The sequence below is a fragment of the Xenopus tropicalis genome, chromosome 1, assembly GCF_000004195.4.
Source record: "Xenopus tropicalis strain Nigerian chromosome 1, UCB_Xtro_10.0, whole genome shotgun sequence".
NCBI classification, from domain to species: domain Eukaryota; kingdom Metazoa; phylum Chordata; class Amphibia; order Anura; family Pipidae; genus Xenopus; species Xenopus tropicalis.
In genome coordinates, this window is record NC_030677.2 from 144,907,264 (window position 1) to 144,929,764 (window position 22,501).

The 22,501-nt window shown below is 40.8% G+C and overlaps 1 protein-coding gene across 2 annotated transcripts; it reads right to left on the reverse strand.

Moving 5' to 3' along the window:
- Positions 1–398: 398 nt before the first annotated feature.
- On the reverse strand, positions 399–17,476 carry gas2l1 (growth arrest specific 2 like 1). Of its 2 annotated transcripts, none has more exons than XM_004910629.4 (6): positions 16,834–17,476; positions 10,721–11,379; positions 8,511–8,618; positions 5,655–5,751; positions 5,144–5,402; positions 399–4,874 (listed from the first exon to the last, which is right to left on the reverse strand). In XM_004910629.4, the coding sequence occupies exons 2-6, from the start codon at positions 11,342–11,344 to the stop codon at positions 3,806–3,808; spliced, it is 2,157 nt and encodes a 718-aa protein (XP_004910686.1). In that variant the 5' UTR covers positions 11,345–11,379; positions 16,834–17,476; the 3' UTR covers positions 399–3,805. The 2 variants fall into 2 exon arrangements, with proteins under 2 accessions (XP_004910686.1, XP_002934334.1); XM_002934288.5 differs by having other exon boundaries at positions 10,721–11,376; positions 16,834–17,474.
- Between the last annotated feature and the right edge of the window lie 5,025 nt (positions 17,477–22,501).

The window sequence follows — 22,501 nt, forward strand, 5'->3', positions numbered from 1 at the left end:
GTTTTGTCACACATCACACATATGCTTTGGTGCAAATGTGATCTTTTTCTCAATATTTTAAGTTTTTCCATTTAAGCTTCATCCATATATTCCTAGTATTGTTAACCTCTGTGTGTATTTTTGCTGGGCTTCAAAATACAGTATGTCAACATCTAGCCCTAATATCTCACAAGTGGAACTTAAAGTGGTGGTTCAAATTACCTTTTACTACGCTGTAGATATTGATATTCTGAATTTAAACTACTGTAGCAACCAGGCAGTGGTTTGAATGAGACATTGGAATATAAATAGAAGGATAAGTAATAAAAAGTAAAAATAACAATAAAATTATAGCCCCACAAAACACCACGTTTTTTGTCTGCTGGGGTCAGTGACCCCAATTTGAAAGATGAAAATAGTCAGACGAAAACCAATAATTTACTATACTATACAAAATAAAAACTAAAGACAGATTGAAAAGTTGCTAATAATTGGTCATTCTATATCATACTAAAAGTTAACTTAAAGGTGATCGACCCTTTTAAATATGCAAAATGATTTAGGAAACAAATCAGAACCAGGAAAAAGTCGACACAGCTACAATAGGTTGGCTGAGGAGGTTGATAATACACTGGACACTGCATCTCTTCCAATTGTTTCATACAGAATAAAACACAATATAGGTAGGCAAGGAATGCTATATACCAAAGGAAAAATAATGGAAGACACCTGTGCGGACATTGAGTTTTCTGTTTCTCAGAAGATAACCTGAGGCTGCTGCAATGTAAATGTCAGTGACCCAGTGGTTTATTGCACTGAACAACATCGGCACAGTAAGGAAATGAGGGAGTATATAAACATATCTAACCACACACGTGTACAGAGTACCGATACTGTGTGCATATAATAAAATAATATAAAACCACACCCAGTATTCCAAGCAATATCAGTTCTGTGTTTTACATTTTAACAATATTATTTTTTCCAGTTAATAAAATTATAGAAATATTGTTTTTTAATTTTTTAACTTTTCACCCCATACAAATAACCTCTCATATCCAGTCTCTCATGATACAATGTGACTCTTTTTCATGCAGAGGGGTTGTTGGATGCTTGTGTGGCATTTGGATTAACTGCAAGAAAATGGATTCCAGTGGTGCATGGCTGGTGTTACATAGTTACACAGGGTTGAAGAGTCCATCAAGTTAAACCCCTCCAAGTGAACCCAGCACACTAAAGCAGGGCACATTTGGGTGATCTGAGGACAGTGGCACATGTTGTTAGCCTAGTTAGGCAGGGCAGCTTAAATCACTAACCAAACCTGTCACAAAGCATATATATCACTACGCACCAACAAAAGAAGTATAAAACAAATGGCATTTATAAAGCTGTGTTGTTCTCCTTCCTAATGTCACACTGTCTGTCACAATTTCTGAAATCACAAGACACAATCTATGATAAAGTGAAAAGTAGCAATTGGATTCGCTCCAGAAATGTACACAATGTGGTGTTAAAAACATTGCCATTTTGCCCACATCTTTTTATACTTAGCTACCCATTCATGACATAGCTTTATCAGTATGTAAAATGTAATTTTACATTATGAAGCATGGCGTTTTGGAGAATTCTTCCATCTTTGTTTAACAGATGTTTATAAATAAGCCCCAAAACATTGTATAGTGTTCATGTCCCAATGCAGCCCTGGGTAACCTTGCAGTCTCAAGCTGTTGCTGAACCACAGGCTAAGACTTCTGGGAGTTGTAGTTCAGCAATATCCTGAAGCCACTGCCTATTCTTGTTGTAGTGGATCCTGCCATCTATTTACCTGAGTAAAAGTACTCTGCACACACAAACATATACATCACATACACCCCCATCCAGCATAGAGCAGTATCTCAAAATAACTCATAACATTAACAAACATAAAAATTCCTTTTACGGTTTGACCATAGCTGCAAGCAAAAGTCCAATCCTCAACCCAACACAGACAGACTGCACTGATAGACGTGGGCAACTGCAGTCACCTAACCAATGTGCCCCTCACTGCAGTCAGTGTCTGACTGGCTAATGGGAGCGGCCATATTCAGCAGTGTCAGAAAAACACAATGCCTACAACCTTACTACATCTTGCATAATCATTTGTAGTGTAATGCAAGCACTTTTTATATTCAAATAAATGATAAAACCGGGGACAGCAATAACCCCCTCCCAGGACCCTGTGTTAGGATTAGAATAAAGTCAGCATAAACCTTGAACATTCATCCAGCACAAATTACTACTATACCCCATACAGTAAGGGATACCCAAACATTATTTTAATAGAAAAAAGCAAACCCTGAGTATTAATGGGAACAAAAATGCACTAAGTGGTGATAAACCTCTGAAGTAAGTGCTAATGTATCCTTTGCAAACTGCTTGTATCAGGTCAGTTAAAACACACTTTTCGAACAAGGCCTGTGAAATAGAATAGGGGTAGGGACCCTACTGCAGTAATAGGCAATGTTGGGTTATTTAGCTGTTGCTAAACTACAAATCCCTGAAGCCTCCAATTCCTCTGCTGCTGGAAAACCTATGTTGGCCATTGCTGACTTATGGTCATATGCGGGCAGATTTCAGCTGCCAATAAGGGCCATTCAGAGCAATTTGGCAGCTTATCTGCCCATTGCGGGTAATTGGGCAGGTTTGATTTTCCACCGGATCAGGGACTGCATCGGCTTGTCAATGGTCCAAGGAAACCTATGCCCGCCTATGTAATTTGATCATTTGGCCCTAGGGCCAAACGGTCGAATTAGCCCAAAATCATCCACCTTAGTTTGTTCTCGTCAAATGAGCGGATCTTAACGTGTATGGCCACCTTAATGCATTTATCATTTTATCGTCATCTAGCATTTTGCAGCAGGTAGAATATTTGTAGTACAGGTGATCCATAAATGTCCAATCACTAACAGCATGTTTTTTTACCAGTAGTGTTGATATCTCTGATGTTCTGAACCCTACATTCCCCTTAGTGCAATTTTTTTTTTATTCTCTTTACACGAGCACAAGGGAATTGGTTCACTAATCACAGTCACCCTTAAAGAGGTGCAGCTGTTCTAATGATCCACTCAGGAAAACCCAAAACCTGGAGCTGTCTGGAACGGTAGCCAAGGGCCCACCATAAATTCCAGTAGTGCAACGAGATTCCAACTAGAAGCAGTTACTTTGCTGTCCTTCTGGTAAAGTCCATTCTCCAACTGGGCCACAACCCAAGTACTAATATCCACTTCCCTTAGCGCACAAGCTGCTTATTGTAAAAGGCAACAGTAAAACAACTAATTCCTACTTTTATTTATGAATGTGGTTGCTATCCCTAAAGTGCCTCTTTCTTGTCTTTTGCAAACAGAATATCACTCCCTAACTCAAAATATTAAGGATTACTATACTCAACAACATGTTTGCATGGTATATAATGGGTTAGCACATGATTTTTCTTTCACATGCTCCCCCACTTTTGCAGCGATATTCTATAACTGTACATCAATATCCTCTATTAATGGTCTAGTGGAAAATATGCCTTAATATTTCTACATGCCCACAGCCAGCATGCTGTGTTGCAGGATACATACAAGGATTGCGGAGGAATCCTGATCCCCTGTCTGGGCATTTTATATGCAATCAAAGCCTTTGTTGTAATGCAGCATGCTTGTTTTCAGGAGTAGTTTCCCAGTTACACCTTAAATTAATCAAATCCTTAATGGTAGGAACCCAGGAAAAGAATCTGGCAAACTGAAAAGACCAAAAATTGGAAACCATATTCAGTGGTGTTGTAGTATCCTCAGCCAGTCTCTCATTTAAGCGTGTGCTCTCCCTGTCCTCCTGACTGGTCAGAGAAGAAGACAGCTTGCATCACTCTCCAAGGGCGGCGTGTAGGGGAAGATTTAGGTGAGGAATCAGCTGTTCTATAACTTAAAGGGGTTGGAATGCGAGAGGGTAACTTATCTGGCTGATTGTCTGCCCGAGGCCGGACCTTAGGGCGTAGCTTGAGTTTGTAGATTGATGGTACCCTATCGGGTCGTTTTAAGGTTTTTTTTTGTCTTAGTGTTACTCCTTCCACCTCTGCCCCAAGATCAGAGCCACTACATGGCTCTTCATTCCCAGCTGTTCCTTCCACATCATCAGAACCTGGGGGGCAGGAGCTATCATCTGAAGAGCTAGAAAGAGCTGGAAGTCGCCTCCAAGAGTTTGTAGAAAGTGTTACTGAGGGTCCATCTGGCATCTGCTCCCTACCTCCGCCACCAGTGATATAAAAGTTCAGTGAAGAAGAAGAAGAGCTGGAAGAGCAGTAAGCAGAGTCAATAGCTGCTGGCTCACAAGAAGGGGAGTTTGGTAACATACCAGATCCCTGTGCTACTCCAGAGTGATTAGTGGTCTCCAGGAGCCGTGAGTTTTCCATAAATTCCCTCTCCAGGCTCCGGTAAATCTGCTGTTCCTCGCGAATGTTTAGAGGTTCAGGTTTGTACCGCATCTGTTTAAATTGCTGAGAGTTGCGGGGCTCTGTGTTGGTACGAGGATTTGGAGGCTTTGATGTGGCAGGGCTTGACAGCGAATGCTGTCCATCTTTGTCCCGTGTAATAAGTAGAACAGGTTTCTTGCTACTAGATGGCCCTTGGCTTCTTGCTCTTCTGGCAGAAGCAGCAGCTGCAGATGGGCCCTGGGATCTGCCACGGTCTGTAAGGGGATGCTGGGAGGCTGGTGTCCGTCTGAGTAGTGGCCCTCTGTCCTGAGATTGACTCCTAGTTACAGGGGCACGGGGTCCAGTTCTCATGGCTTCACCTGATTTTCTACCTGCAGGGGCACTCTGAACAGAGGAGGCAGAAGAGTCACTGTCACCAGAATAACGGCGAGAGCGAGGAGGCCTGAGAGAGAAGGATTAAAGGTGTGAAAAACAAGTGACTCAGATAGCAGCTACTACTGAAGGATGAAAGTAAAACAAAAGTAAATAAAAACTGCTAGACACATGCTGGAGATTTACGGGGTTAATGGGTACTGAAGGTGTTGTTAATTGCACTCATCATTGTGGCCAACTTAAAAGAAAGTGAGCTGAAAAGTAAATAGTATAAGGATATAGGAAGATGTCAGATGTCTTTAAGGTCAAAGAGTGTAACTGACAGCATAGGTCACCTACCTAAAAGAGTTAATGCTCCGATGCCCTGGACGTTCTTTTTGTGGGGCTGAAACCCTTGGTGTGTTGCTTCGATTGGTTATAGGTGCTGGGGTGGAACGGGAGGCGGTTCCTTTCAAGGGAATATTGTCTTGCTGTTGAGAATTTCTGGAGACTGCCTCAGACCTGCGACCCTGAGATGGACTAGAGATTCTTGGTGGGGTAAAGTTAGAAACTCGTTGTGGAGAAAAGGTAGAGGGACGGGATGCCCCCATGCGATGGGCTGTTGAGAAGAAGAAACACATAAGGGTAAGAGGTGATAGTGCAAAGGCAGACAGAGTGTACAATGCAGAAATTTCAAATAAATATTTACATAGTGATCCAGTCAGAACATCCTAAGCCATGGGGTTATTCATGCACAAGGTCACCAAACGAAGCTCATTTTCCCCCTCTAGGGTGCACTACATGCAACAGGTGACTGCGGTTCCAATGAGTGTAAGGCACTAGTGTGCCAAAATGCACAAATGATACTCACAGGTTGACTGACATCTGCATGGGTCATGCTTGTCCAGATAATGTTCAAGGGTGTCCCAACCTCCTCCAACTCGCACCATCACATGACTGCGCAGCACCTACAGGAGACAAGGGCCAACAAACACCAATAAGCACCTAAAGTACTAGGTGAACCTCCGAAAGCTGCAAAGCAAGACCAACGGAGCAGAAAAACAATATTATTTTTAAAAAAGGGAAACTATTACGGAAAATTGTCTTGAAGTAGTAAGAAAGATCCAGTAAAATAGTGTGGTCATGAGACTAAAATCTGCTGACCAGCAGCCTGATAAAGCATATACATTAAAAAATGATATAAAGTATATGTAAAAACTGTTGTGTTATAAAAAGACAGCATAATAAAAAAGGTGCACTATGTATCCTCAGGAGAAAGAAAAAATTAACTAACAACAAAGGCTTATTAGTTAACAGGTAACACTATGCTATGTCAATATATTTATAATGAAAAAACATTTTTTTTCATTTGAATTGTTCTAACCTTAGATAAACCATAGATACACAGACACACACACACTGCTCTCAGATTTAATGGTGAAAGGCGAGATGGATAGTGGATTTCCTGAATAATACATACTAATCTGATCACATTACAGATCTCAGTCATTAAGGCTTCCATCGCTATGCCATGACTACTTGAAAACAATGAGAGGTGAACATAAGATTAATGTTCCTTTTGCTTTTCTCTAACTTCTAAAATATTATCTTCTCAGCTTTGTAGTTTCAGCCTTTTGTATACACTACAATTCCATGGCCGGTTGACCTTATGTAGTCCCACAGCTCCACTAATAAGAAGGCCCTGGGGGTCAAAAATGTGAAGTAATGGAATTACTTTTTAGCAGCTTGCAGAGGGAAACAGAAAAGACACCACAGGAATTTGCTTACATAAGAGGCTAAAGAGAGCCAAACACCTGCCGTGTTGATAGCAGAACACACTAAGGACAATGGCACATGGGGCATTTGTTGTCGGTGCAATCCCTCACCCATGGGCAGGCAGTGCAAATAACCTTATACATGATTTTTATAGTATAGTTTTTATTTCTAAATTACACTGTTCACATTGCAAATAATTCACTCTACCATTTAAAATTTTATTTTTGAACCAATAAATGTATGTTTTTTAGTTGTAATATAGGTGTGTAGGCGCCATCTCAGTGCATTGTGCCTGAGTCTGAGCTTTCAGAAGGAGCCAGCACTACACAATAGGACTGCTTGCAGATAAGCTATTGTTTCTTCTACCTAGTGTAACTGGAGGAATCATGAACTGGACTTGGATTTTCACTATTGAATGCTATTCTGATATCAACCAGAGCATTTTACCAATACAGATGTCAGGGAGCTGCTATCTTGCTACCTTCCCATTGTTCTGCTGATCAGCTGCTGGGGGAAAAAGGAGGTAGGTGATATCACTCCAACTTGCAGCTCAGCAGTAAAATGTGACGGAAGTTTATCAGAGCACAAGTCACATGGCCATGGGCAGCTGGAGCGGTAAAGGAGAAAGTAGTGTTCTGGTTATTATGTTAGACATCTGTCCACTCCAGCTTTTATAAATTACATTTTTGCCTAACTATATTGAAAACATTTTTTATTTTGCACAGTCTATCTATTTTACCCAGTTTAATTTTTACACTGAACTGTTCCTTTAAGGTTTCAACATTATTTATAAATTCCCTATTTTGTGGCAGATGACAGCCGTACACCAATCAGAAAGTGATAACAAGAAAAATCTAATCTAAGCAGTATGCAGGGACTTTTAAATTATAGGGTTATTATTAGCCAAGATATACTGTAGTGCTGTACAATAAATGGGTGTAAACAACGAACATACAGATTAGTTATAAGAAAAATAACTAATAACAGAGGTATCTGAATTATGCCCAGGAGACTAATATGCGTGACTAATATGAGTGTGTTAGGTTACGGCCACATTGGTTTGATTCTTGGCCTATGGATAAAGGCCAAGAATTAGCCCCTACATGCCAAACAGCCTTTCCATTTATCTGCAGGCCAAGAATCAGCCCCATGTGGCATTAGCCTTAGTGAGCTGATCTGTGTTTTGTTTCTACAAAAAAGTCGATAGGAGAGAAAGGTGAATGCAGCTCTGATGAGTTAGTTCAAAACTTCAATCCTTATTCCTTATTTTTGTAAAATTTACAAAAGGTATCAGCAGCATGAACGCCTGATGCGTTTTGGGTGCATCTGATTCGATACTGAAACGTATCGGGCGTTCAAGCCACTGGTACCTTTTATAGATTTTGGAATAACAACTGAAGTTTCTAACTAAGCCATTGGAGCTGTAGTGACCTTTTTCTCTTATCAACTTTGTGACTGCACAGAATGCCACAGAGACCATGCACCCATTGTGCACAAGGAGCATTGCTTGTGTTTAATTGGTCAGTCGTGGTGAGCCTGAGTGGTGTTTCTCTTTCTGCTATAGATCATTAGCCATAACAAGACTGTGTCTCTTTAGTTCTGCTTACAATGGCTGCACTAGCTGAAGAAGGGGCTTTACACTGGTCCAGTGAAAGGCATCATTCATACTACACACCATTGGCAGCAGAAAGAAGACAACACAGCACACTGATTAGTAAATAAAGGCTGTTGATGCCTGGGAAAACACTGGGGAACATCAGTCAGAGGGAGATAATTATCTTTAGCAGTTATTCGTTGTTGAACTAAAGTGTTTTTTCTTCATAGCTTTGAAATATTGGAGTGTGGCCGATAACTTTTAGTTAATGCTAGAGGTAAATGGGATGCCTGTAACACTACAACACCACTCTCACACCACTTTACAAGAAGTAACTTCCTTTCGAGAGGAACTTACTCGCACAAATATCAGAGTGTTACTGTCTCCAACTTGGTATTTCCCTTCTGACACTTTGACCATTGGAAACTGAGAGGGACATCGACAACAGCCCAAAATCTCACGGACCTGCACGGAGAAGAAATAGATTTTAGTGGCACAAAATAAAAAAGACTGAGGTTCAATGTAATATGTCTGTGTCACACTCATCAAGAGGAATACATGAATAGGAGCAGGGAGAACAACCACTACTGGATTCAACTCATATCATGCTACTTAACTGGCACTGAGGATAATCCTGCCAGGCATTACAACTCTTATACTTTTTAGACCTTGATTATACCTGCTCAGTCAAGAAATGAGCACTGATATAGAACCCAATTGTACTATACGGGCTTCCAGCTGCAAAAAGAATGTCTGCTAGTGTCTGAACAAAAAGATAAATGGAGCCCAAAAGATTTTCTCTTGGCTCCCAAAAAGAACCTTCTGCGTGTCAATAAAAATAAACCCTCAATTTGTCAGGTTCCCACTTAAAATGTTCATTCTGTCAATTAACACTAAGCACTAACAAAGTGCTTAGGTCCCCTTTGATTGCAAACTTTTGCTCTACATTACATTGGAACATAGAAAAAATACCTTGTGAATAGCATCAATGCGCATGCATCTTCACATCCATTTGAATATCTTGCAAATGGCACTTACATATGAAATGAGTCCTTATGGGTTTACCCAAACTCCAAAAAAAAACAAAAGAATTCCCTCAAAGGCAGTTTCATGTAGCCCCACAGCAGTATTAGTCTGCTTTACCCTTGTCACAGTTTCACTCTCTGCCAAATCTGTTATCAGCCACACAAGGGGAACACCCTTAGTTTTCCAGTGTCTCCAACATACAGGAAAGGGACTTTCTCAGTCTGTGGTGTTTGCATTTACACATTTGTGGAGCTGGTTTGTTTTTCTGTGCAATACAAAGCCAGTATCAGAGAAATTACCAACCAGGTTGAAGGTCCAATTAAATATGACAAAACAAGTTCTAATCAGAAAGAACAGAAAGGGACTACACTGGGCCTAAGTGCCCTCTGCTAAAAGCACTGAAAGAATCATGTTCCATTGCCTCTTATGTTACTCCATGGCAATTTAAGTTTTCATCTGTAACATATACAAAGGAAAGGAGTTCTCTTACGGTTTCCTGTACCACCTAAACACAAGGGAGGTGCATCCCCAAGCTAATAGTGTTTTTATGCCATTTATATGGCACATGTGGGTATGGATATTTTAGCACCTTGCCCTTAGGACTTTTACTCTTACTGAACTGGAAAAAGCTGGTTTGCCTTGTCACTGTTACCTTTGCTTTTTTTGCTCCATTGGTCTCACCTTGTACTCTTTTAAAAATTACCACAGAGGGTTTAATGTTAACATCACAAAGTGCGAACATGGAGTAAACAGTGTAGTGCACACACACAAACACATACTACAAACTGTAGCTTTTTTTTTTTTTTTTTTTTAAATTATTCTTATCCCCTTAGTTTGGAACTATGCCCTTGTATTTGTAAGCCCTCTTGCTTTACTTGCCATAGCATCTTGTTACTGGCATAGCTGCCAGTTTTTGACTTGCATGAGAACTGGTATTTAAGGTTTAAATCTAAAATAAGCATTCATATTTATGTGTTGGATTCATATTTATGTGTTGGATTTATGTTTTTGTTGCAGTATGAAATTAATATTCCCTCACAATAAGAGAAGTACCATAGCAAGACAGACTACCACACACAATGAGGATTTCTACTGTAAAGCCACACTGACATGCTGAGCAAATACAACAAGTTTGTTTGATCAGTTACATAAGCTTATTGTTGAAATAGGTCACAATAACCCAAATCAAGTGACAAGATGAATGGTAATTTAAGATGCTTAATCTAGTTAACACATTACAGGCATAAATAACACTGACATTTCTTCCCTTATTATGATCTAGTGGGTCACTTGAAAGATTTTCCAAATGTTTGGGCCGGAACTTACTTGGGCCCCATTCTAAAGGCCAGTTTGAGTAAGATTTGGGGTGAATGTGCTGGACACTACGGGAATTACAATAAGATAAAAAGTTTGGCAAAGTATTATATATGGACAGTTTAACCTTGTTTGCCCCATAGGGGCTCATGCTTAAATGTTGGGCTGCAATGAGGGACTTTAATCTAAAAAAATATCAAAATCATTGTCTGCATTGGTTATCTTACCAGTTCATCAAGGTTTTTAAGGTCACACAGGGTAAGAACAGGCCGTGCAATCAACGGCCTTGGTGGGTAACGTCCTTGCTCATTGCCTGTCTTTCCACGGCTAAGCTCTTCCTCTATTTCCTCCTCCATCTGAATAAGGGTGGGTGCAGGCATGCCCAGCCGTGCCCCTCTGCGGGCCACTTCCAACAGGCACAGTACAAAGCTCTTTTCCCCCTTCCGTAGTACTATGTCATTTGTTTCAAACATGAGCACCTCTGGTATGCCAAGCTCTTGCCTGCACCAAGCAATGAAGTTAGATACATTGTCTCTTGCCACAAAAGAGCCTGGAACTGCTCCCTTAACCTGAAATACCACCTCCTTCTGGGGCATCCTCATGCCAGCAGCAATTTCAGGATGTTGCTGACGGAAGTCTCTTGCTAGATGGTTGAGATTATTGGCATGCTGGCACAGAATGTAGCCTGTCTCAAGTGATTCCAAGAATGTGCCAGCCTCCATGTCTAGGTCATACAACATATTTAGCCAGTCTGTCAGATCCTCCTTCATGGCCTCCAGGTATTCCTCGCTGGAGCGGAAAGGCCGGATACTTTTGGAAGCAGATGACTGAATTTGGCTTTGATCCGCCATCTTTCTTCATTCCCCTTTCCTGCCTGTCGTATCTGCTTAGTAAGCATGAAAAAGTTAATGTAAGTTAATATTTCAGCAATATTTATACAAGAAGTACTGTTTTGCAGCATGCAGATTACTGTATAGATCATATATAATATCCTCGAAAGAAATAGTCTACTAGCAGTTAACCCCTCAAGCATAAATTGTTGCCATCACCCAGCAGCTGTTTGTGCAGAGATTTGCAATAGTGTTGAAGACACACTAGTTAGGTACCACTTCTCATGAAAGTTGTACATTTAAAGTTTGGTCCTCTGCAGCAGACATCAATCACACATGTGAAATGCAAAACATAATGGTATTGTTTATGAAAACCTATGCAAATGTATTGTGTGGGATTTAAGGGTTAAATCTCATGCCCACCATCTAGTAATAGTAGTTTAAAAACATAAGAAATATGCTTCAAGTGACCATTGGCTGAACTGCTGTGCTGCTTTCTATTTGCCAGAAAGAGTCTATTTCAACATTTGGAGGGAGAGCTTATTATTTTACAATATTCACACACAAAGCAAGAAATACTGTATCAAAAGATTCTTCTACACAGAGCAGTGAATAGCTGCAGTATCATTACACCAGTGCACTCCTACAGTAAGCTGCAGATCATGTAACCCAGTGCAAATATAGAAAGCAAACATCTATCCTTTGTACTAGTTTGCATTGTACATGCCAATCTTTGTGCATGTATATACAATCATGAGGGATGTATTCCTGATGTTTACTATATGAAGAGCATATAACAGCAGAGTTATATGAAGCACAGTGTACAGCCAGATTATAGAGATTGCAGGGTACCTCTGCATTAGACACAGAGCTAGATAAAGCATGCTCAGCAAACAGCTGATTTAGGGATATGGCCCAGCTTGGCAGTATACTGCACACAGCAGCCTGTGCAAAGCGATTTCCCAGAAAACTAGGGAAATCCTAACAAAACAGAATTGTATGCCTTCCTTGCAGAAAACTGAAACATGCTGAGTAACTTATATAAAAACAAAAGAAAAATGAATGCCCCCCTAGGTCAGTGATGCCCAACAATAAGCTCCTCTATGCTCAGAGGTGGCTCCTATGAAAGCTGCACAATATTTTGCACTAAAAAGTAGTGTATTATGCAATCACAAACATAAAATCTAATGTGTCTCTTCTGTGCAGTTGGGGGCCAGATGCTTGGCCCTTGATATCTTAAATATTGTCAGTTCCTAGGTTATGCGCAACCGAAGCATAAACAACAACACTACATAAATGCAATAACGGGCGATTTGTTCTGCACAAGGAATGTCAAAGAGTCCTCTGATTGTTATGAGTTCCCAGAATTGCATGGCAGTTTAGGCCTGTAATGAGATTCTGGGATTTGTAGTTCATAACAGCTGGATGGCCTCATTTCTGAAAAGCTTAATATACAGCAACAGTTGCACTGTATATAAATCCAATAAACAAACTCTGGAGCACAACTGGTACACACTATTAGTGTCACGTTAAATCATACTGTGTATTACTTTGCATTTCCACCTATTCCTATCTGATGCAATAATTACATTGGAATTGGAAATGTTCATAAATAAAAAGAGGCTGAACTAGATTAGCAAAGGTGGGGAAATGTACCCACAGCCTGGAGCAGATTCTGACAGTCAGATAGGTCAAAATGGCTGCCATAAAATAGGTCATCATTCTGGGCAGCATGCGCTGTGCATGAATTACACAGAGTACAGCAATTGGCTTTCTATCATCTGAACTAATCCAGACTTGTGTTTGCAACATTTCAGCTGGAATACACAACAAAAGCCTTACTGAAAATCAGAAGGCCGAATGGATGGCACCTTTACTTTATACAGAGAATTACGCAGTACTGAACTTGTTATTACAAATGTTAATGTATAACCTGATTTATAGCAAACAGTAAACATTGAGATATGGAACAATGTATTAAAGGAACACATTTTTTTTACAGTCACTGATATGGTATTTAACCGATTATGGCAATCAATGAATGTGCAATAAATTGGGCTGGTGCTAAACATACATTTTGCTTATTCTTTTCAGTAAATCTCTGGATTTTGTTATTTATTTAGCTAAACAGGGCAAAAGGGAAGTTCAAGATACTCAAGGTTTGGTCCTTGCAAGTTAGATAGATTACCAGTGTAAAGAAAAAGTCCAATAAGCAGGGGGATAATCTGAGTTTTAGAAACTAAATTATCCACCTCACAAAAATCAAACATGGAGTAGCCAGAGTTTGCCTGTTTAGCTTAAGAAATAACAAAAAACATAGATTTTTTAAGACAATTGTAAAAACTATATTCAGGCCAAGTCATGTTAAAAATTGAGTATACAGCCCCTTTACAGAGAGAGAGAAACTATAAGATGTCTTAACATTCATTTCCATAGTTCATACTTTGCCAAAGCACTGTTTACATTGTGCATTCTCAGAATTTTTCACCTTAGCCTGTCAGCACCAAAAGCACAATGGAAAGATAAGTGAGGAAGGAAGTGGCAACCTGGATTTGATGCCTCTGGCAGCAGAATGGGCCAGATCACCCTTGCAGGTTCTATTAAAAGCCATATTTTATGAGTGGGAACAGCCTTGAAACCCTAATGAATGAGCAACCTCTATAGAGAATATTGGAGCTTTCAACACTTGAAAACTCAGTAGCCTGAAAACACCACTACCATGGAGGAGAAGACAGGCAGTATGACTTGGGGGCAGATTGACCCCTGTACTTAGCACTGTTTTACTTGACAGGAAAAGCCTAAATATGTGAACACACTTTACTGTAATATGTGTTGTGTAGCAATTAATGTATACCCTGCAACTAACAGTTCTATGTATTCAAGTAATTTTAAATACAATTAATTCACTTTAGAAAAGATGGCATGAAAGGCATATTATGGAATTTCCTACCACAGTGGTTCCCAAACTACATAAATAGCTGTTGCTTAAAGCAGAAAGAAAGGTAAAATCACTGGGGGGGGGGGGGGGGGGGGGGGGGGGGGGTGCCAGATGTTAGGCACCTCCAGTTATTGTAATCACTTATCTAATACCCCGGGCTGGTGCTCCTGTCAGCAGAAAACTGCACCGGCTCAGGGTACCTGTGAGCGAGTGACCCTCTTCCTCCTGTGTATATACACATATACACATACTGTATATATACATATACAGTATGTTGAGAGTCGATGCCTAAGCTCAGTAACTGACAGCAGCACAGAGCATGTGCAGTGAATCAGCAGAAAAAAAAGTTGGGGAGCTACTGGGGATATCTTCTGATTTTGACTGTTAAAGGGCTGTAATTGCCTTAGATTCGTACAGAACCCCAAAAGAAAATATTCAGCATTTCTAGCCTGCTGCTTTAGTTCTCCTTTAAACTAGGGATGCACTGAATCCATGCTTTTTTTTAAGGATTCGGTTTCGGGCAAATCCGCGGTCCCGGCCGAACTAAATCCTAATTACCATAAATTAGCAATTTAATACAACTATATAATGTGTAACAGACAGAGCCTATACACTGTTTTACATGTAATGCATAGCAGCTGTATTAGGGTGTTGAGTCCTAAATCACTGTATGATTTATATGAGTATCATTTGTGTAAGAAGTCCATAGCCCAGCATATTTTGTATCTCAAGAACATAGAGAATAACAGTGTTTGAAGCCAGACTCACAGAAAACCCACGAGATGATAATATACTCTTTGCTGGTACAGACATGAGTCACGCTGGGTGACTTTCCCTCGGCTATTCTGCTCAAAGTAGGGAATTGTCTTGGTGGAGCAGAACACAAGCAAGGGTCAAACCTCATATCTGCTTGAAAATAATACTGGCTGGATATTCACACAGATCCACTATTGTGGCTTGCTTGCACAAAAGCCATGCGTGTATGGCCACTTGTATGGTATCTAGTGGTTTAGACCATGGGGCAACCGAATGGCCACTGTAGAGTATCAGCCAGTGTATGGCCACCCTTGTTTAAAGGCAATGCAGAGGCAGAAAGGGTAGGTTGGAGGTTGAGTAGGTGCTGTTTGATGAACTTTTGGAGTTACTTCAGAAGCAGTGGCATACTTTTTAGGGAAATGCTGAGCCATGTCAAAAACATTACAAGGCAGTGGTGTACCTCAAATGCACTGTAACTGTTTTAAGCTAGAGAAGCCTATATAAATTACCTTTAAATATACATCTAGGGTTACTGCTGAACTTCTGTACTACTGTAGTCCCTGATACACTATTGGGGCACTATAGTTAATTCACATTAGTTTTGGGGGTCACTGACTGCAATGGAGGGAAGGGGTGCAATCTGGTATATATACCTGGTTACAAAACAATTTTGCCCCCCGCACTTACCATTTTTTAATTTCTGTCCATAATATAGGTTTACCATCAACATTTCAGGACCTTGATCCCCAGGAAAAAGTGTTAACTGACAGAGTCCCTGTCTGTAGCTATTGGCTCCAGAACCCCCCTGCTTTTTGACTCACCTGCCCCCCCTCTCTACTGTTGTGGAGCTGCTTCTGCATTGACACCAACAGCAGTATGACAAGAGCCACACATTTTTATTATATTGAATGAAATTATTCTCATTAAATGGAATTTGTGGCCTTAACCTTAAGTGGGTGTGGTAAAAAAGTAGACGAGGATTAAATAAATATTGTGTAAATCACTTTGCTCCCTGGACTTTTATAGATTTCCTTGGATTTCAATTGAAATACCTGGTACCATAATATATTGGAATGCATAATAAACATTAAGCCCAGTTGCATGCTGCTTATCATGATATGTATTTATAATGTGTATAATTATATTCTTTATTTAATAAGGCATATTATATGACAGTACTCCCGTAATATAGTTTTAATAAGTGCCGTCCATTAGTCACAAGGGGCCCAAAAATACCCAAATTGCTGCATAGGTGGAACATTTGGTAAAGGCCTATTTGAACATCATTTAACACATTCATTTAAACAAACATTTTACTATAGGCCAATGATACAATATACAATACAGAATAGTATCATAAGTGTAGGTGTGCAATACACACCATTTACTTAAGTTGCACGTTTGTATTACTGGGTTATTACTCACTGGAAAGATAGTTACTCCTGTTACAGCAACATAATGAGAGCATGGAGCAGCTAGTGTATCATTTACAGCAGTGCAGAGAACACATACATGAACATGCCAACTTGTGCGCTGGCTCCTGTCTGGAACAGGCTATGATTTGGTGTCTACTTCAAGAGAAGGGAAGGGCTGTGGGACAGCAAGGCACCCTGTGAGGGGGAAATGAAAGGTTGGCAGTGCCAAGCAGCTGTATGCTGAGGAATGTACACACGCCAGTCAGGGCATGCATGATACACACAGGGCTGACAGACAGATGCTGACAGGGGGGGGAGCAGTCACACACGGGTGCTGTTAGGTCACACACTGACTGGCAAGGCCAAATCACCATGTAACATGTATGGAGTCACTCACTTACCGGTGGGACAGCAGTCTTGTTGGAACTTTCCTTTCCTCCTAAGGACTATACATGTTCTATCCAACTCTCACACACCTCTAGCTGAGGAGGGGGTAGGCGCCCACATGCCACAGGGAGGCCCCCCTCCTCTCCATCCTCATCAGTTTCTGCTCGCCTGCTCCGTACGCCTCCTGCATTTACTTCCACCCTGTCACCGCGACCCTTCTATAGCTCCTTCTTGCTCCTCTCCAGCCAGGAGTTAGGGCTCCTTTAGCCAGATAGGATGTCTCTTTCCCTTTTGGAGCTGTCTCTCCGGATCTCTGCAGTCCGGGCAGGGCAAGACAAGCCCAGTGGGGGGAGGAGAGACGTCAGTTGACAGTCAGAGCCTCGCCCTCCGCACAAGGTTAATGAGACTGTCTAATCCCCAGCCATCTGCTGTCTCTTTCCCTTTCTGCCCGGGATGTTGCTGCGCTCTCACTGGGGCTCGCACTTTGTTGCCTCTCTGTGTCCGGGCTCTGTGGGCTGATGAACGTCCTACAGCTCTAGCCTGACTACTCCCACGGCACAGCCCCTTTCCCGCCTGCTTTGGGGGGCTTTGGGATGGACGAGGGCACCTAGAATAGGAGGGCTTTCACTGAAACTTCCTGCCAGCCTGGGATGCCCATTCATTCGGAATAAACAGGCAAAGCTGCCGGGCAGCGCATCCACCTGGCACTGTGTGTCCCCACGTTACATAACTGAATGGGCCGGGGCTCAGACACTGGCGTGAGAACAGAGAGCTGGATTCGGGGCGCAAACGCTGGGGACTTAGTCTTTGGTGACCCAGTAATAATACCAGTTGAACGCAAAGTTTTCAATAATGTGTGTAAACCTATAAACTAAACATAATCAAGACATAACACAGTGTGTATGGTAGGCCAACATGGTTTCAACCTAAACGACATGGGAATTTTTTTACTTTATGCGAACAACAATTTCCTACATCATTTGATAGCCAACAGCTATCAATTATTTTAATATCTGATAATTGATAGCTGTAACAACGAGGCCACAGAAAGAGAACTTTGCCTAGACCCCGCCTACGTTAAGGACATTTCTGCGCTTGAATGTTCAATTTTAAATCATCTGATTCATTGTTGAACTACAACTCTAACTTCTCACTGCAATTCTTTTCGGCTGTGGGATGCTGTGACTGTAGTACAACAAGCGTTGGGGTGGTGCCATCGGGCATTTAGCTCAGAAATAACAGTGACTAAGTGCAGCAGCAGTCAGGGAGAGAGTCTGTTTTGTAACCCAAAGAAATCATTTGCCCAACAAAAAGGCATTAGGACTGAGAACCTTAACTCTGGGAATAATATGGTTATTACATTATTACACATGAATCTATCCTTCACAGTCTGGGGTTACAAATCCTTTCCCTAAGGGCTGTGGCACTAGAAATGTTTCATAGGTGGCTATTCTTTGTGGAAAAAGAAAAGGAAATTCATAGGAAATCCCACTGGGGCAATAGTACAATATGGAACCCATACATCCCATCAGTGGCTTTAATAGTGGTTATTGGGCACCACTGCAAAATCATTTTAGCAGTCCACCCCCAAACTACTGGCATAAGCCATTTTTCACATACTGCTTATCAGTCAGCATGCCAGTGGGCCTCCTGCCCCCTCCCCAGCAATCACAGGGGCTGCTTCCTCTATAGTTATGCCCCTGGCTGGTCCCCACCCCAGAGCAGTTTCTGGAGAACAACAGGCTGCAGCTTTAAGGATGATCTCACACAAGGCAGCAGGAGAGGGCGAGGCAGCCTTGTTTCAGGACTCCAGACTTTTTGGCTTCAATCCCAAGTTTAAATATGTCAACGTCTTGGCTATTGCAGCGAACAGAATTGTGGCTGTGTTGAGGTATATCCTGACGTACACAGTGCATAATGTAATTCAACAAGTTTAGGGGCACCTTCATCATCTTCTAAATCGTGGTTATTATTAGAACACTTCCTCCATGTTCAGTTACACTGTAATTTTACAACCAGCAGGTTTCCAAAGCAGGGCTTTCAGTCGAGGCTGAAAGTTATAGTTTCACAGAACTGGATTTCCTTGTTCCACAGGACTAGGGGGGCCTTAGTGAACCCTCTAGTCTAATGTAATGTATGTCCCATCTTGTACCTATAAAGCAGGGAGTGCCCATTTCCTGGGATGAATAAGCTTGATTTGTAGAGGGCCATATAAATAAACCTGATCCATTCACTAATATTTAACATGGAATACAAATTAGACTTAAAAGCCACCCATACATTTGCATTGGACTGTACAATTCCTGTTTTGGATTTCTTTACTGAATACTAAATGACTACTTTTGCTTGTAAATTCTGTACAAAATAGCAAAATTAATCAATTAAGTTTCACTTTACTGCTGGAAATTTTTTTTCCACTTATAATGTTTGCATGGGGAAATCCATTTCCTAGTACCGATGTGTCAGGTTTATTATTAGCAAACAACAGAACCTCCATCTTGCTTCCTGGCAGGGATTGTGAATTATTTATAAGAAAGGACACGGAAAGTGAAAATCACTGGAAGTGCCAATTTTTCAGACACCCCCAGGTGATTTTAATTACTGACCTTGTACTCTTGGCTGCTACTCTTATTTACAGAAAAATTAATCTATGAGGGTTGTACTTTTAACAGAGGTACCCAGCCAGTTTGGCTGCTTTCCAATGTCCCATTTAGTGGTCTAGGACTTTGTTCATCTAGCTGCCCAGAATCAATGGGGCCGCCCTTACACATAGCCTCTGACTGGCACTGGGATGCTGTAGCTGCAGTCACTTAGTTTGCATAATTTAAATGAAAGCAGTGCCAGAGACTGCATTTTAAAAGCTCCAAACCATCTTGTGAACCAATCCAACACAAGACTGACCTTAGTGCTATCTGTGCCCTAGTGTACAAAGGAGCTATGAGAGTGTGAGCTTGCAATCTGAGCTGAGGACTAGCGTGATGACTTTAAAGGGGTGGTTCACCTTTCACGTAAACTTTAGCATGTTATAGAATGTCCCATTCCAAGCAACTTGGTCTTCATTATTTATTTTTAATAGCTTTTTTAATGATGTGCCTTTTTAGCTTTCAAATGGGGGTCACTGACCCCAGCAGCCCAAAAACTATTGCTCTGCAAACTTACAATTTTATTAATATTATTACTTTTTATTTCTTATCTTTCTATTCAGTCACTCCCTAATAATTTTCAAATCTTCCATTCAAACCACTGTCTGGTTGCTAAGGTAAACAAGGCCCTGGCAACCAGATAGCTGCTGAAATTCCAAACCATTTGCAAATTGTATTAGAATATCAATGTCTATGTCACACTAAAAATAAGTTTAAAGGTGAACAACCCCTTTAATATTGAATTTGCATTCTTAAGAGTGCCTTTCACACAGAGAATATCGAGGGAGTCATGAAGCACGCTGGGACCACCCAGAAGGAGGCAGTGGGATGGGTACCCATATAAGAAGTTAAAGACAGCTATACATAATGAATTCTGCATGGTATCCAACTGAAAGGCCCACATGCCAATGGATGGGTAAGTACACTTGGTATGGCAACCACACTGTATGGGACTGAATATTGTGCAATTCCATCAGTACATGTATAGCCAGCTTTAGGCAGAGCCTGGAGCCAGAGAGTCTTTCTGAGAAGAGTCTTTGATCAGCAGTAGCTCTGTATAAATTATAATCTACATATATACATACTCACATAACTGCACTGAACAAACACCATAAGGTAAATGCTTATATTTATTCAAACAGAAAGAATGATAAGCTGCTAATATAACATTGTGTAAGACATATATTATAGTTTGACTGCACAAACAATGATGTGATAATACCCATTAGCACTCACGCAATATTTTTCAGCAAAACACACTAGCTTATACATATCGACTATAATTGGTATTTTTAAGGGAAGCCAAATTGCAACTTTTTGTACACAAAATAAAAATGATAGGATTGATTGGAGTTTTTGCACACATACTAATCAACACCCATATGTAAACATTCAAGAGCATATGTAGTGATGCACGTATGAAATTAGATTTTTCTTTGGACAGGACTTGGCAGATATGCATGATGGGTGTATTCATGTCTCTTACCTGGACTCTAGTCTATAGGCTGCATTAGCTAAGCTAATGCATCCTTCATGCCATATGTATGTGGAAGGGATGATAAGAGTAGCACAAGATTCAAAAGCAGGAAATCCACAGCACCTTCCAATCAGAAGCACACACAAAGGGAGTACCAATTTTGTACTTTACAAAATATCTGTAAAGAGTGAAATGTTTTATAGAATAGGCCCATCTGTGGCCAACTAAAAGTTTGTTTGAAGTAAACTTTCAATGCAATGCTGTGTCTGCACGCAAAACCAACATTTTAATAGCACATAGTTGGCAGGGACGTTGCCTCAGGCAGCAGCGCCCTACAGATTATCAGGAATAGCAAAATGCCACACTTGGTAAATTGTTTATGGGGCCCTCAGATGGTCTTACCTGACCAACATCTGGCCAAAAACTCAGGCAGATGTTGACTGGGCGGGTATAAAAATCCCATCAGGGTGAGTAACGCATCAGCTTGGTGATGCGGTCTTTACATGATGGTCTACATATAATCAATGTGATGTGATCATTGGGCCCTTGGATCAATCTGGTATCACCCACCTCAAGGTGTGCATATTTGGCAAAGATCCACCTAACAAGTGGATCTTTCAGTGTATGGCCAGCTTTAGTGTAATGCTCTAATTGTGATCTATACTTTGCCCCCTACCAACTGGAGAGGTAAATAGCGCTACAGATGTTAAATATTTAAGCATTTAAAAAAATGTTTTTCAAAAGCTGGTGTATTGACGGATTTAAGAAAAAAAATGATTTATTAGCATGGATAGCGCTGCTGCCCTGGTGTTCTAGGTTTTTATACCAGCAAGGGCATTAATTGTAAGGGGTTATATGTTCTTCCTGTGCTTGTGTGGGTTTCTTCCAGGTATCCTGTTTTCTTCTATGTTCTAAAAAACTTACAGACAGGTTCCCAATATAAATTTACATAGCGTGTGAGAATGTGATAGGCCCTCTATCTGCATATCTCATCTGAACAGGATATGCCACATTGATCAATGTGATGTGTATTCATATACATTCTTTAGCATCCAAACTTTCACCAGAATTGTTTGCTTGGGACTACTAAGAAGTAATTTATAAGATGATAAATATCTTTCAGATATGGGAGTATCCTTGTTTACTCTGAAAAACTGCACTAAAACAAAAAGAACAGAGGGTGGCTGTCAGTGGAACATTTGAGATGGGTTCTTAGTGTGGTGCCACTGGGATCTGTCCCAGTTTTATTTCATCTACTGAATGCCACATTGGCCTGGGACTGTATAATCTCTATAAAGCACTGCAGAAATGTGTATGTGGTATATAAAAACCTATAACTATACTGGCATAGCAGTTTTGACATTTGCATTTATTAGTGAGCTACAAGGTACCCAAAATATTCTGACACTGGTAAAGTTTAAAATTAGCACAGAATGTCTCTAAGGAGGTTGTATAATAAAAGGCACAAAGTTTGCCCAAGTGCAGTAACCTATAGCAAGCAATCAGCGGGTAGCATTTATTGGTTACAAACATACAAAAAGAAGCATTTATTGGTTACCTGCT

Bases quoted from the DNA above. Each gene is read 5' to 3' on its own strand.
- gas2l1 (XM_004910629.4), bottom strand. From the start codon at position 11,344: ATGGCGGATCAAAGCCAAATTCAGTCATCTGCTTCCAAAAGTATCCGG. The intron at 8,619-10,720 runs GTAAGATAACCA...TTCTCCGTGCAG, and splicing joins TTAAAAACCTTGATGAACTG to GTCCGTGAGATTTTGGGCTG. The intron at 5,752-8,510 runs GTAAGTTCCTCT...TGTCTCCTGTAG, and splicing joins ACACTCTGATATTTGTGCGA to GTGCTGCGCAGTCATGTGAT.